At 56.0% G+C, this 12,101-nt stretch overlaps 1 protein-coding gene across 1 annotated transcript in view; it reads left to right on the forward strand.

The window, feature by feature from the left end:
* The window catches only part of SPEG (striated muscle enriched protein kinase), a 292,468-nt gene that overhangs the window by 242,158 nt on the left and 38,209 nt on the right, over window positions 1-12,101 (forward strand). Inside the window, exons 27-31 of the mRNA XM_038769099.1 lie at window positions 213-365; window positions 2,262-2,304; window positions 3,237-3,305; window positions 6,116-7,733; window positions 9,737-9,886. Coding sequence (XP_038625027.1) covers window positions 213-365; window positions 2,262-2,304; window positions 3,237-3,305; window positions 6,116-7,733; window positions 9,737-9,886 — 2,033 coding nt within the window. The remainder of the gene's footprint in view (window positions 1-212; window positions 366-2,261; window positions 2,305-3,236; window positions 3,306-6,115; window positions 7,734-9,736; window positions 9,887-12,101) is intronic.

Here is a 12,101-nt window from a genome sequence, read left to right on the forward strand (position 1 = left end):
CTGTGACACTGTCCCCCCAGTGACCCCATCTCGCTGGGGTCCCCAGTGATCTCCCTCTCCCTCTGACCCCAACTTCAGTGATCCCACCTTCCTGTGACCGTGTCTCCAATGACCCCATATCCCAGTGACCCCTCTCCCTAGGACGGTGACCCCGAGGGCCCCCATTTCCCCGTGACCTTGCCCCCAGCACCCCCTCCCTGCTGCCCTCCCAGCTTGACGGGGATCTCGCCGTTCGTGGGGGAGAGTGACCGAGCCACCCTGATGAACATCCGCAACTACAACGTGGCCTTCGAGGAGAAGACGTTCGTCAGCCTCACCAGGGAGGCCCGCGGCTTCCTCATCAAGGTCCTGGTCAGGGACCGACTGTGAGTCTGGGGTCCGGCCCGCCCCCATCCCCTTCTGACCCCACCCCTCCAGACCCCTCTCGCCACCCCTGAGACCCCAGGCCAGAAATCAGCAGCCAAGATTCCCTGCTTTCCCTACCTTCTGGCTTCGTAACAACAATAATAATGGTATCTGTTAAGTGCTTACAATGTGCCAAGCACTGTTCTAAGCGCTGGATCCCACTGCCACTCCTCCTCCTCTACCTCTTCCTCCTCCCTTTTCCTGCTCCTCTTCATCCTCCTAGTCTTCTTACTCATCCTGCTCCTCCCTTTTTCTGCTGTTCCTCCTTTTCCTCCTCCTCCCTTCTTTTTTGCTCTTCCTCCTTTTCCTCCTTTCTCCTGTTCCCTTATCTCCTCCTCCTCTTCCTCCTCCTTTTTCCAGCTCCTCTTTCTCCTCCTCCCTTCTTCTCCTCCTCCTTTTTCTCCACCTCCTCCTGCTCCTCTTCCTCCTCCAATTCTTCTTACTTTCCCTGCTCCTCCTTCTCCCTATTCCTTCTACTCTTCCTCCTTTTCCTCCTCCTCTTCTCCCCTTCTCCTTCTGCTCTTCCTCCTTTTCCTCGTCCTCTCCTCCTCCCTCATCCTTTCCTTTCTTCTCCTCCTCCTCCCTTTTCCAGCTCCTCCTATTCTTCCTAATCTTCCTGCTCCTCCTCCCTTCTTTCTGCTCTTCCTCCTTTTCCTCCTCCTCTTTCTCCTCCTCCCTTCTTCTCCTCCTCCCTTTTCTCCTCCTCCTCTTCCTCCTGCCCCTCCCTTTTCCTGCTCCTCTTTCTCCTCCTCCCTTCCCCTCCCTTCTTCTCCTTCTCCTCCCTTTTCCTGCTTTTCCTCCTATTCTTCCGACTCTTCCTGCTCCTCCTCCTTTTCCTCTTCATCCTCCACCGTTTTCTCCTCCTCTTCTTTCTCCTCCTCCTGCTTCTCCCTTCTCTTTCTGCTTTCTCCTTTTCCTCCCCCTTTCTCCTCCTCCCTTCTTCTTCTCCTCCTTCTTTTCTCCTTCTATTTCTGCTCTTCTACCTCCTCCTATTCTTCCTACTCTTTCTGCTCTTCCTCCCTTCTCCTTCCGCTCTTCTTCCCTTTCCTCCTCCTCCTTTCCTCCCTTCTTCTCCTCCTCTTTTTTCTCCTCCTCTTCTTTCTCTCTCTCCTCCTGCTCCTGTTCCTCCTCCTTCTCCCCTCTCTTGCTGTTCTTCCTTCATTTCCTCCTCCTTTCTCCTCCCTTCTTCTCCTCCTCTTTTTTTCTCCTCCTCCTCTCCTTTCTCCTCCTCTTCCTCATTGCCCTCCACCCCCACTCTGCCGGCCCATCCCCAGAGAAGCAGTGTGGCTCAGTGGAAAGAGCCCGGGCCTGAGAGTCAGAGGTCATGGGTTCAAACCCCGGCTCTGCTGCCTGTCAGCTGTGTGACTCTGGGCAAGTCACTTAACTTCTCTGTGCTTCAGTTCCCTCTTATGTAACATGGGGATGAAGACTGTGAGCCCCCCGTGGGACAACCTGATCACCTTGTAACCTCCCAAGTGCTTAGAACAGTGCTGTGCACATAGTAAGTGTTTAACAAATGCCATCATTATTCTTTTTTGAGAAGCAGCGTGGCTCAGTGGAAAGAGCCCGGGCTTGGGAGTCAGAGGTCACGGGTTCAAATCCCGACTCCGCCAATCATCAGCTGTGTGACTTTGGGCAAGTCACTTCACTTCTCTGGGCCTCAGTTCCCTCATCTAGAAAATGGGGATTAGGATTGGGAGCCCCCCGTGGGGCAACCTGATCAGCTTGTAACCTCCCCAGCACTTAGAACACAGCTTGGCACATAAAAAGCGCTTAATAAATGATATCACCCTCCCCCTCCTCCAGGGCCCTGTTGGCCCTGGGCCCTCCCCTCAGTGTCTCTGTCCCCCCGGCAGGCGACCCACGGCAGAGGAGACCCTGGAACATCCCTGGTTCAAGGTGAATGTCCCCTTTAGGGGTGGGGGGAGCTGAAAGCAGGGGTGGGACAGTCCCTGGGACCCCCAAAAAACCCCCCACCCTCCCCTCCCGCCCCCACCCTCTCTGGGAAGCTACTCCCTGCAGAATGATTGGCATCTTTGGGCCGGGCTTGCCAATGAGGCACCATGGTGAGGTGAAAGTGGGGGCACACCAGTGCTTAGAACAGTGCTTTGCACAGAGTAGGCGCTTAATAAATGCCATTATAATTATTATTCATTCATTCACTCATTCAATCATATTTATTGAGCGCTTACTGTGTGCAGAACACTGGACTAAGCGCTTGGAAAGTACAAGTCAGCAACCTATAGAGACGGTCCCTACCCGACGACGGGCTCACAGTCTAGAAGGGGGAGACAGGCGACAAAACAAAACATGCGGACAGGTGTCAAGTCTTCAGAACAAATAGAAATAAAGCTAGATGCCCAGAGAATTATTTTACTTGTACATATTTATTCTATTTATTTTATTTGGTTTATATGTTTTGTTGGTCTGTCTCCCCCTTCTAGACTGTGAGCCCGCTGTTGGTTAGGGACCGTCTCTATATGTTGCAAACTTGTACTTCCCAAGCGCTTAGTACAGTGCTCTGCACACAGTAAGCGCTCAATAAATACGATTGAATGAATGAGTGAATCATTAACAAAATAAATAGAATAGTAAATATGTACAAGTAAAATAAAGTAATAAATCTGTACAGACATATATACAGGTGCTGCGGGGAGGGGAAGAAGGTAGGGTGGAGGGGATGGGGAGAAGAGAAAAGGGGGGCTCAGTCTGGGAGGGCTTCCTATTATTATTATTAATTATGATATAATTATATTTTATATAATTATTATTACCCTCACTCTCTTATCTCTCTCCCCTCCCACTCGGCCCGTCGTCCTCGGGGGGCACAGACGCTGGCAAAGGGAGCCAACATCAGTACTGACCACCTGAGGCTGTTCCTGTCTCGCAGACGGTGGCAGGTAAGACCCTAACCCCACTCCCCCTAATGATAATTATAATAACGATGAGAATAATTGTGGTATTTGGTAAGCGCTTACCACGCGCCGGGTACTAAGCACTGGGGGTGGATGCCAGCAGCGTGGCATAGTGGCTAGAGCCGGGGTCAGGGAATCGGAAGGTCGCAGGTTCATTCATTCATTCATTCATTCATTCAATCGTATTTATTGAGCGCTTACTGTGTGCAGAGCACTGTACTAAGCGCTTGGGAAGGACAAGTTGGCAACATATAGAGACGGTCACTACCCCAGAACGGGCTCACAGTCTAGAAGGGGGAGACAGACAACAAAACGAAACACATGGACAGGTGTCTAATCCCAGCTCTGACACTTGCCTGCCCTGTGTGCTTGGATGAGTCACTTCACTTCTCTGGGCCTCAGTTCCCTCATCTGGAAAACAGGGATGGAGACTGAATAATAATCATAATAATAATAATGGCATTTATTAAGCGCTTACTATGTGTCAAGCACTGTTCTAAGCGCTGGGGAGGTTACAAGGTGATCAGGTTGTCCCTTGGGGGGCTCACAGTCTTCATCCCTATGTGCAAGCCTATGGGCAAGCCACTTAACTTCTCTGTGCCTCAGTTACCTCATCTGTAAAATGGGGATGAAGACTGTGAGCCCCCCGTGAGACAATCTGATCACCTTGTAATAATAATAATGATAATAATAATGGCATTTAGTAAGTGCCTACTCTGTGCAAAGCACTGTTCTAAGCGCTGGGGAGGTTACAAGGTGATCAAGTCGTCCCACGGGGGGCTCACAGTCTTCATCCCCATTTTACAGATGAGGTAACTGAGGCACAGAGAAGTTAAGTCACGCAGCTGACAATTGGCGGAGCAGGGATTTGAACACATGACCTCTGACTTCAAAGCCCGTGCTCTTTTCCATTGAGCCATGCTGCTTCTCTAACCTCCCCAGCGCTTAGAACAGTGCTTTGCACATAGTAAGCGCTTAATAAATGCCATTATTATTATTATTATCCCCATTTTCCAGATGAGGTCACTGAGGCCCAGAGAAGTGAAGTGACTTGCCCAAAGTCACACAGCTGACAGTTGGAAGATCTGGGATTTGAACCCATGACCTCTGACTCCAAAGCCCGGGCTCTTTCCACTGAGCCATGCTGCTTGGGGATGGGGATGCCCAAACCGATTTGTTCCTCTCCTCTTGAGCGTTCAGTTCAGTGTCCGGCCCATAGTAAGCGGGTAACAAATACCATCATCATTATTATGATTACAAGCAGCACGGCGTAGGGGCTAGAGCCCCGTCCCGGGAATCGAAAAGTCCTGGATTCTCATCCCAGGTCCTCCACTTGTCTGCCGTGTGACATGGGGCGAGTCCCTTCTCTTCTCTGGGCCTCAGTCTCCTCGTCTGGAAAACAGGGATGGAGACTGTGAGCCCCACGGGGGACAACACGATGACCTCGTATCATGTCAGCGCTTAGAACGGGGCCCGGCCCATAGTAAGGGCCTAGCAAATACCATCATCATCATCATTATCGTTATGAAACCATCATCATGATTGTGATAAGAGAAGCAGCGTGGCTCAGTGGAAAGAGCCCAGGCTTGGGAGTCCGAGGTCATGGGTTCTAATCCCAGCTCCGCCACGTGTCAGCTCTGTGACCTTGGGCAAGTCACCTAACTTCTCTGCGCCTCAGTGACTTCATCTGTAAAATGGGGATGAAGGCTGTGAGCCCCACATGGGACAACCTGATCACCTTGTATCCTCCCTAGTGCTTAGACTAGTGCTTGACACATAATAAGTGCTTAGCAAATGACATCATTATTATTATAAGCAAATTGGGGTGGAGGGAAAGGCCCGGTTCCCTTCTCAATCAATCAATCAATCAATCATATTTATTGAGCGCTTACTGTGTGCAGAGCACTGTACTTAGCGCTTAGGAAGTACAAGTTGGCAACATATAGAGACAGTCCCTACCCAACAGTGGGCTCACAGTCTAGAAGGGGGAGACAGAGAACAAAACCAAACATATTAACAAAATAAAATAAATAGAATAGATATGTACAAGTAAAATGAATAAATAAATAGAGTAATAAATATATACAAACATATATACATATATACAGGTGCTGTGGGGAAGGGAAGGGGGTAAGACGGGGGGATGGAGGGGGGGGCGAGGGGGAGAGGAAGGAGGGGGCTCAGTCTGGGAAGGCTTCCTGGAGGAGGTGAGCTCTCAGTAGGGCCTTGAAGGGAGGAAGAGAGCTACCTTGGTGGATGTGCGGAGGGAGGGCATTCCAGGCCTGGGGGATGACGTGGGCTGGGGGTCGATGGGGGGACAGGCGAGAATGAGGCACGGTGAGGAGATTAGCGGCAGAGGAGTGGAGGGTGTGGACTGGGCTGGAGAAGAAGAGAAGGGAGGTGAGGTAGGAGGGGGCAAGGGGATGGACAGCCTTGAAGCCGACGGTGAGGAGTTTCTGCCTGATACACAGATTGATTGGTAGCCACTGGAGATTTTTGAGGAGGGGAGTAACATGCCCAGAGCATTTCTGGACAAAGACAATATGGATTGAAATGGGGAGAGACACGAGGATGGGAGATCAGAGAGAAGGCAGATGCAGTAGTCCAGACGGGATAGGATGACAGCTTGAATGAGCAGGGTAGTGTTTTGGATGGAGAGGAAAGGGCGGATCTTGGCAATGTTGCGGAGCTGAGACCGGCAGGTTTTGGTGACTGCTTGGATGTGAGGGGTGAATGAGAGAGCGGAGTCTAAGATGACACCTCGGCCTCCTCTGAGTGCCTCCCTTGGCCCACAGCGGTCCCAAGTGAGCTACAAGTGTCGTCTGGTCCTCCGGCCCATCCCGGAGCTGCTGCGGGAGACGGGGGGTCGCGTGTCCCTGGCGGTCCCCCGCCGCCCACCCCCCGGGGGTCTCTCCTCGTCCTCTGACTCTGAGGAGCTGGAGGAGCTGCCGTCGGTCCCCCGGCCCCTGCAGCCCGAGTTCTCCGGCTCCCGGGTCTCGCTGACCGACATCCCCACGGAGGACGAGGCGGCCTCGACGGCGGCGACCCCCGAGGGGTCCGGCCGGGATGCCGGGGGCGCCCCCACTTCCCCGGTGCCCCCCGCCCCGGCCGGTCCGGTCCTGCGGGGCGCCCACCCGGTGGATGCCCAGGGCGAGGACTCGGGTCATAGGCCTCAGCAGAGGCCTGGCCGTCGGGCCGAGGACGGGAGGGTCAGCGGCCTGCGCGGACCCTTGTTGGAGACCCTCTCTGGGCCTGGCCGGGGTCACCGGCCCAGGGACCCCCGACTCAGCAGGGCCGCGTCCAGCGAGGCCGCCCCTGTCCGGCCGCCCCCGCCCGAGGCCCTGCGGAAGAGTAGTTCCTTCTGCCAGGGGGAGGGTCAGCCCCGGGGTCGCCACCGCCGGGCGGGAGCCCCCCTGGAGATCCCCCTGCCCCGCCTGGGCACCCAAAGCCTCCGACCATCACCCTCCCTGTCGGCCGTCGGCGAGGACCGGCCCCTGGCCCCCCGGGACCCCGGCCCCCCGGCCCCCCGGGATCCCGGCCCCCCTGTCCGAAGGGGCTCTCCCCAACCGGGGGTTGACCAAGAGAGCCAGAGGAAGGCCCGGCTCAGCCCCGAGGCGGTCGCCCCCCAGAAGGGCCAGCCGCCCCCTGCCACGCCTTACGCCCGGGCCATGCAGGCCCTGCAGCTGACTGGCGACCTCCGGATCTCCCCGCCGGTCGCCGTCGCCCCCCAGCCGGCCAAGCCAACACCCCAGGGGGTGGGCGACCCTGCTCCCGATCGGAAGCCCGCCGTCCCGAGCTGGAGAGACCCCCAGCCAACGCCTCCGGGCCTGGACTCGGAGGAGATCTTCGAGGCCAAGTTCAAGCGCAGCGGCCGCTGGCCTCTGGGCCGGGGGCTGCGGTTCCTTGGCCGCTCCCGCTCCGAGGAGAGGGGACCCCCGGGCCCCTGGAGGCCCGAAGACCCCATGTACCGGCCCAGCCCGGCCGGGACCCCCCTGGAGCTGGTGCGTAGGCCGCAGAAGGCCCTGTCGGTGCAGGACCTGGCCGGGGCCGGGGAGAGAGGCTTTGTCCGCCGGCTGTCCCTGTCCCTGTCCCAGAGACTCCGCCGGACGCCCCCAGCCCAGCGCCGGGCCTCGTGGGGTCCGCAGGCCGGGGACGGGTCAGAGGCCGGTGGGTCGCCAGTCCTGGCCGTGCGCAGGAAGCTGAGTGCCACCCTGGAGCGCCTGTCCGGCCGCCTGCGAGGGGAGGCCGGGGGGACCCCTCTGCTGGGCCGCCTAAGGAGGGCCACGTCCGAGGGCGACCATCTGCGGGCTGTCGGGCTGGGACCCCCTCAAGACCAGCTGGCTGCCCAGGTGGGCACCTCGCCCTCGGCCGAGTCCCTGGGCTCCTCGGCCAGTGCCTCCTCCGCCTCCTCAGGTGGGCCAGGGACCCACGGTGCGGGGGCAGGTGGGAGGGCCCCGGGGGAGATGGGAGGGCCCGGAGGATGGGGGGACAGGTCTGGGGGGAGCCAGGAGGGTCTGGGGAGGGCCGGGGGAATCCCGGGTGGGAGTCTGGAGGAACTGTGGAAGGCCTGAAGTGGGGGAAGTTCTGGGGGAGCCAGGAGGGTCTTGGGGGGAGCCGTTGGGGTCAAGGAGGACCTGGGGAAGTCGGATAGGAGTCTGGAGGAGCTGTGGGATGCCTAGAGGAGGGGGGAGGTCTAGGGACCCATGGGAGGCCTGAAGAGGGGGGAGGTCTGGGGGAGCTTGGAGGGTCCTGAGAGAGGGGAGGTCTGGAGGAGTCAGGAGGGTCCTGGGGGAGCCGTTGGGTTCAGGGAGAGGCCTGGGGAAGCAGGATGGGAGTCTGGGGGAGCCGTGGGAGACCTCGGGGAAGGGGAAGGTCTGGGGGAGCTGGGAGGGTCCTGAGGAGGGGGGAAAGTCTGGGGGAGCCAGGAGGGTCCGGAGGAGCTGTTGGGGTCAGGGGGAGGCCTGGGGAAGCCCGAGTGGGAGTCTGGGGGAGCTGTGGTAAGCCTAGAGGAAGGGAGAGGTCTGAGGACCTGTGGGAGGCCAGAAGATGGGGGAGGTCTGGAGGAGCTGGTCCTGAGGAGGAGGGAGGTCTGGGGGAGTCAGGAGGGTCTGAGGGGAGCTTTGGGGTCAGGGAGAGGCTTGGGGAAGCCCGAGTGGGAGTCTGGAGGAGCTGTGGGCGACCTAGAGGTGTGGAGAGGTCTGGGGACCCATGGGAGGCCTGAGAGGAGCCGGGGAGACGGGAAGGTCTGGGGGAGCTGTTGGGAAGGCCTGGGGAAGCCCAGGTAGGAGTCTGGAGGAGCTGTGGGAGGCCTGAAGAGGGAGAGAGGTCTGGGGGAGCTGGGAGGGTCCTGAGGAGTGGGGGAAATCTGGGGGAGCCAGGAAGGTTCGGGGGGAACTGTTGGGGTCGAGTAAGGCCAGGGGAAGCCCAGGTGGGAGTCTGGAGGAGCTGTGGGAGGCCTGAGGAGAAAGGGGAGGTCTGGGGGAGCTGAAAGGTCCTGAGGAGGGGGGGCAGGTCTGGGGGAACCGGGAGGGTCCGGGGGAGCCATTGGGCTTGAGGAGGGTTTGGAGAAGCCAGGTGGGAGTCTGGAGGAGCTGTGGGAGGCCTAGAGGAGGGGGGAGGTCTGGGGACCTGTGGGAGGCCTGATGAGGGGGGAGGTCTGGGGGAGCTGGGAGGGTCCTGAGAAGGAGGGGAGGTCTGGGGGAGACAGGATGGTCTGAGGAGAGCCGTTGAGGTCAAGGAGAGGCCTAGGGAAGCCCGGCTGGGAGTCTGGGGGAGCCGTGGGAGACCTGAGGAGGTGGGAGGTCTGGGGGAGCTGGGAGGGTCCTTAGGAGGGGAGGAGGTCTGGGGGAGCTGGGAGGGTCCTGAGAAGGAGGGGAGGTCTGGGGGAGACAGGATGGTTCTGAGGGGAGCCACTGGGGTCAGGGAGAAGTCTAGGGAAGCCCGGCTGGGAGTCTGGGGGAGCTGTAGGAGGCCTGAGGAGGTGGGAGGTCTGGGGGAGCTGTGGGAGGCCTGAAGAGCGGGGAGGTCTGGGGGAGCTGTGGGGAGGTCTCGGGGAGCCAGGAGGGTCTTGGGGGGAGCCACTGCGGTCCGGGAGAGGCCAGGGAAGTGCGGGTGGGAGTCTGGAGGAGCCGTGGGAGTTCTGAGGGGGCCCGGAAGGTCCGGGGGAGCCAGGAGGGTCTGGAAGAGCTGTCGGGGTCAAGGAAGGCCTGGGGAAGCCCAGGTGGGAGTCAGGGGGAGCTGTAGGAGGCCTGAGGAGTGGGGAGGTCTGGGGACCTGGGGGAGGTCTGAGAGGAGGGACAGACAGGTGTGGGGGAGCGGTCGGGGCCTAAGACAGCCTGGGGAGGCCCGGGTGGGAGTCCTGAGGTGGGGCTCCAACCCAGCTTCTTCTGGGTCGGGGGGGTTCCGTCCCTCTGCAGCCCTGGGAGAGGGTCCAAGCCGGCGATCTCGCTGGGAGCGCTGGGGCCTGTCCAGGCACCGGAAAGACAAGGCGTCCTCCCAGCCCAGCCTCGCGCCCAGCACCGGGGAAGAGGCCAGCCCGGATCCCCGCTATGTGCGCAGCGAGTCAGGTACCTGATGGACTCTCCTCCCGCCCGGCCTCCATGGGGACCCCTATTGCCCACCTCCCCACCCCAATTCTCCACCATCGATTCATCATGGTGAGATTTATTGAGCGCTTACTGTGTGCAGAGCACTGAACTGAGCGCTTGAGAGAGAACACTATCATTATTGCTATTACTAATATTATTATTATGGTATTTGCTAAGTGCTTGCTATGTGCCAAGCACTGTAGGTACGTTGCCAACTTGTACTTCCCAGGCGCTTAGTCCAGTGCTCTGCACACAGTAAGCGCTCAATAAATACGATTGAATGAATGAATGAGTGAGAAGCGTTAGGGTGGATACAAGCAAATCCAGCTGGACACAGTCCATGTCTTACATTCTTCATCCCCATTTTCTGAAGTGAAGTGAATGTATATTCATTCATTCAATCGTATTTATTGAACGCTTACTGTGTGCAGAGCACTGGACTAAGCGCTTGGGAAGTACAAGTTGGCAACGTATAGAGACGGTCCCTGCCCAACAACGGGCTCACAGTCTAGAAGGGGGTGTCAGTCAGTGTCAGTCAGTGTCAGTTAGATCAGCACCGCTGCCAGGGTGGAGTGCTTGGGACTCCCACCCATAGTATATATATTGTGAGAAGCAGCGTGGCTCAGTGGAAAGAGCACAGGCATTGGAGTCAGAGGTCAGGGGTTCGAATCCCATCTCCGCCAATTGTCAGCTGTGTGACTTTAGACAAGTCACTTCACTTCTCTGGGCCTCAGTGACCTCATCTGTAAAATGGGGATGAAGACTGGGAGCCCCCCCCGTGGGACAACCTGATCACCTTGTAACCTCCCCAGCGCTTAGACCAGTGCTTTGCACATAGTAAGCGCTTAATAAATGCCATTATTATTATTATTATTATTATTATTATATGCATATATATATCTTCTAGACTGTGAGCCCATTGTTGGGTAGGGACCGTCTCTATATGTTGCCAACTTGTACTTCCCAAGAGCTTAGTACAGTGCTCTGCATACAGTAAGTGCTCAATAAATATGATTGAATGAATATATATATATACATATATATATATATACATATATATACGTATATATATATATATATATATATATATATATATATATATATATATATATATATATATATATATAAAATGGTATTTGTTAAGCACTTACTATGTGCCAAGCACAGTTCTAAGCACTGGAGTAGATACAGAGCAATCAGGTTGTCCCCCATGGGGCTCACAGTCTTAATCCCCATTTTTCCAGATGAAGTCACTGAGGCCCAGAAACTAATAATAATAATAATGGCATTTATTAAGCTCTTACTACTAATAATAATAATGACATTTGTTAAGCGCTTACTATGTGCAGAGCACTGTTCTAAGCACTGGACTATGTGCAAAGCACTGTTCTAAATGCTGGGGAAGTTACAAGGTGATCAGGTTGTCCCACGGGGGGTTCACAGGCTTAATCCCCATTGTACAGATGTGGGACTGAGGCCCAGAGAAGTGAAGTGGCTCGCCCAAAGTCACACAGCTGACAAGTGGCGGAGCCGGAATTAGAACCCACATCCTCAGACTCTGTTGCCACTAAGCCACGCTGCTTCTCTCACTAGAATACGATCGCCGGCTCCCACTCTCCGCTCACTCACTCAATTGTATTTATTGAGCGCTTACTGTGTGCAGAGCACTGTACTAAGTGCTTGGGAAGTACAATTCGGGAACAGAGAGAGGCAATCTCTGCCCACAACGGGCTCACCGTCTAGAAGGGGGGAGACAGACACCAAAATATGTAAACAGGCATCAATAGCATCGATAGAAACAAACAGAATTACAGATATATGTACACATCAAAACGAGTAAACACGCATTAATATAAATAAATAGAATTCACTCACTCGTATTTATTGAGCGCTTACTGTGTGCAGAGCACTGTACTAAGCGCTTGGCAAGTACAATTTGGAAACAGAGAGAGGCAATCCCTGCCCACAATGGGCTCACGGTCTAGAAGGGGGGAGACCGACATCAAAACAGGTGAACAGGCATTGATATAAACAAACAGAATTACAGATATATGTACACATCAAAACGAGTAAACAGGCATTAATATAAATAAATAGAATTCACTCAATCGTATTTATGGAGCGCTTACTGTGTGCAGAGCACTGTGCTAAGCACTTGGCAAGTACAGTTTGGAAACAGAGAGAGGCAATCCCT

Source organism: Tachyglossus aculeatus, chromosome 1 (genome assembly GCF_015852505.1).
Source record: "Tachyglossus aculeatus isolate mTacAcu1 chromosome 1, mTacAcu1.pri, whole genome shotgun sequence".
NCBI lineage: Eukaryota > Metazoa > Chordata > Mammalia > Monotremata > Tachyglossidae > Tachyglossus > Tachyglossus aculeatus.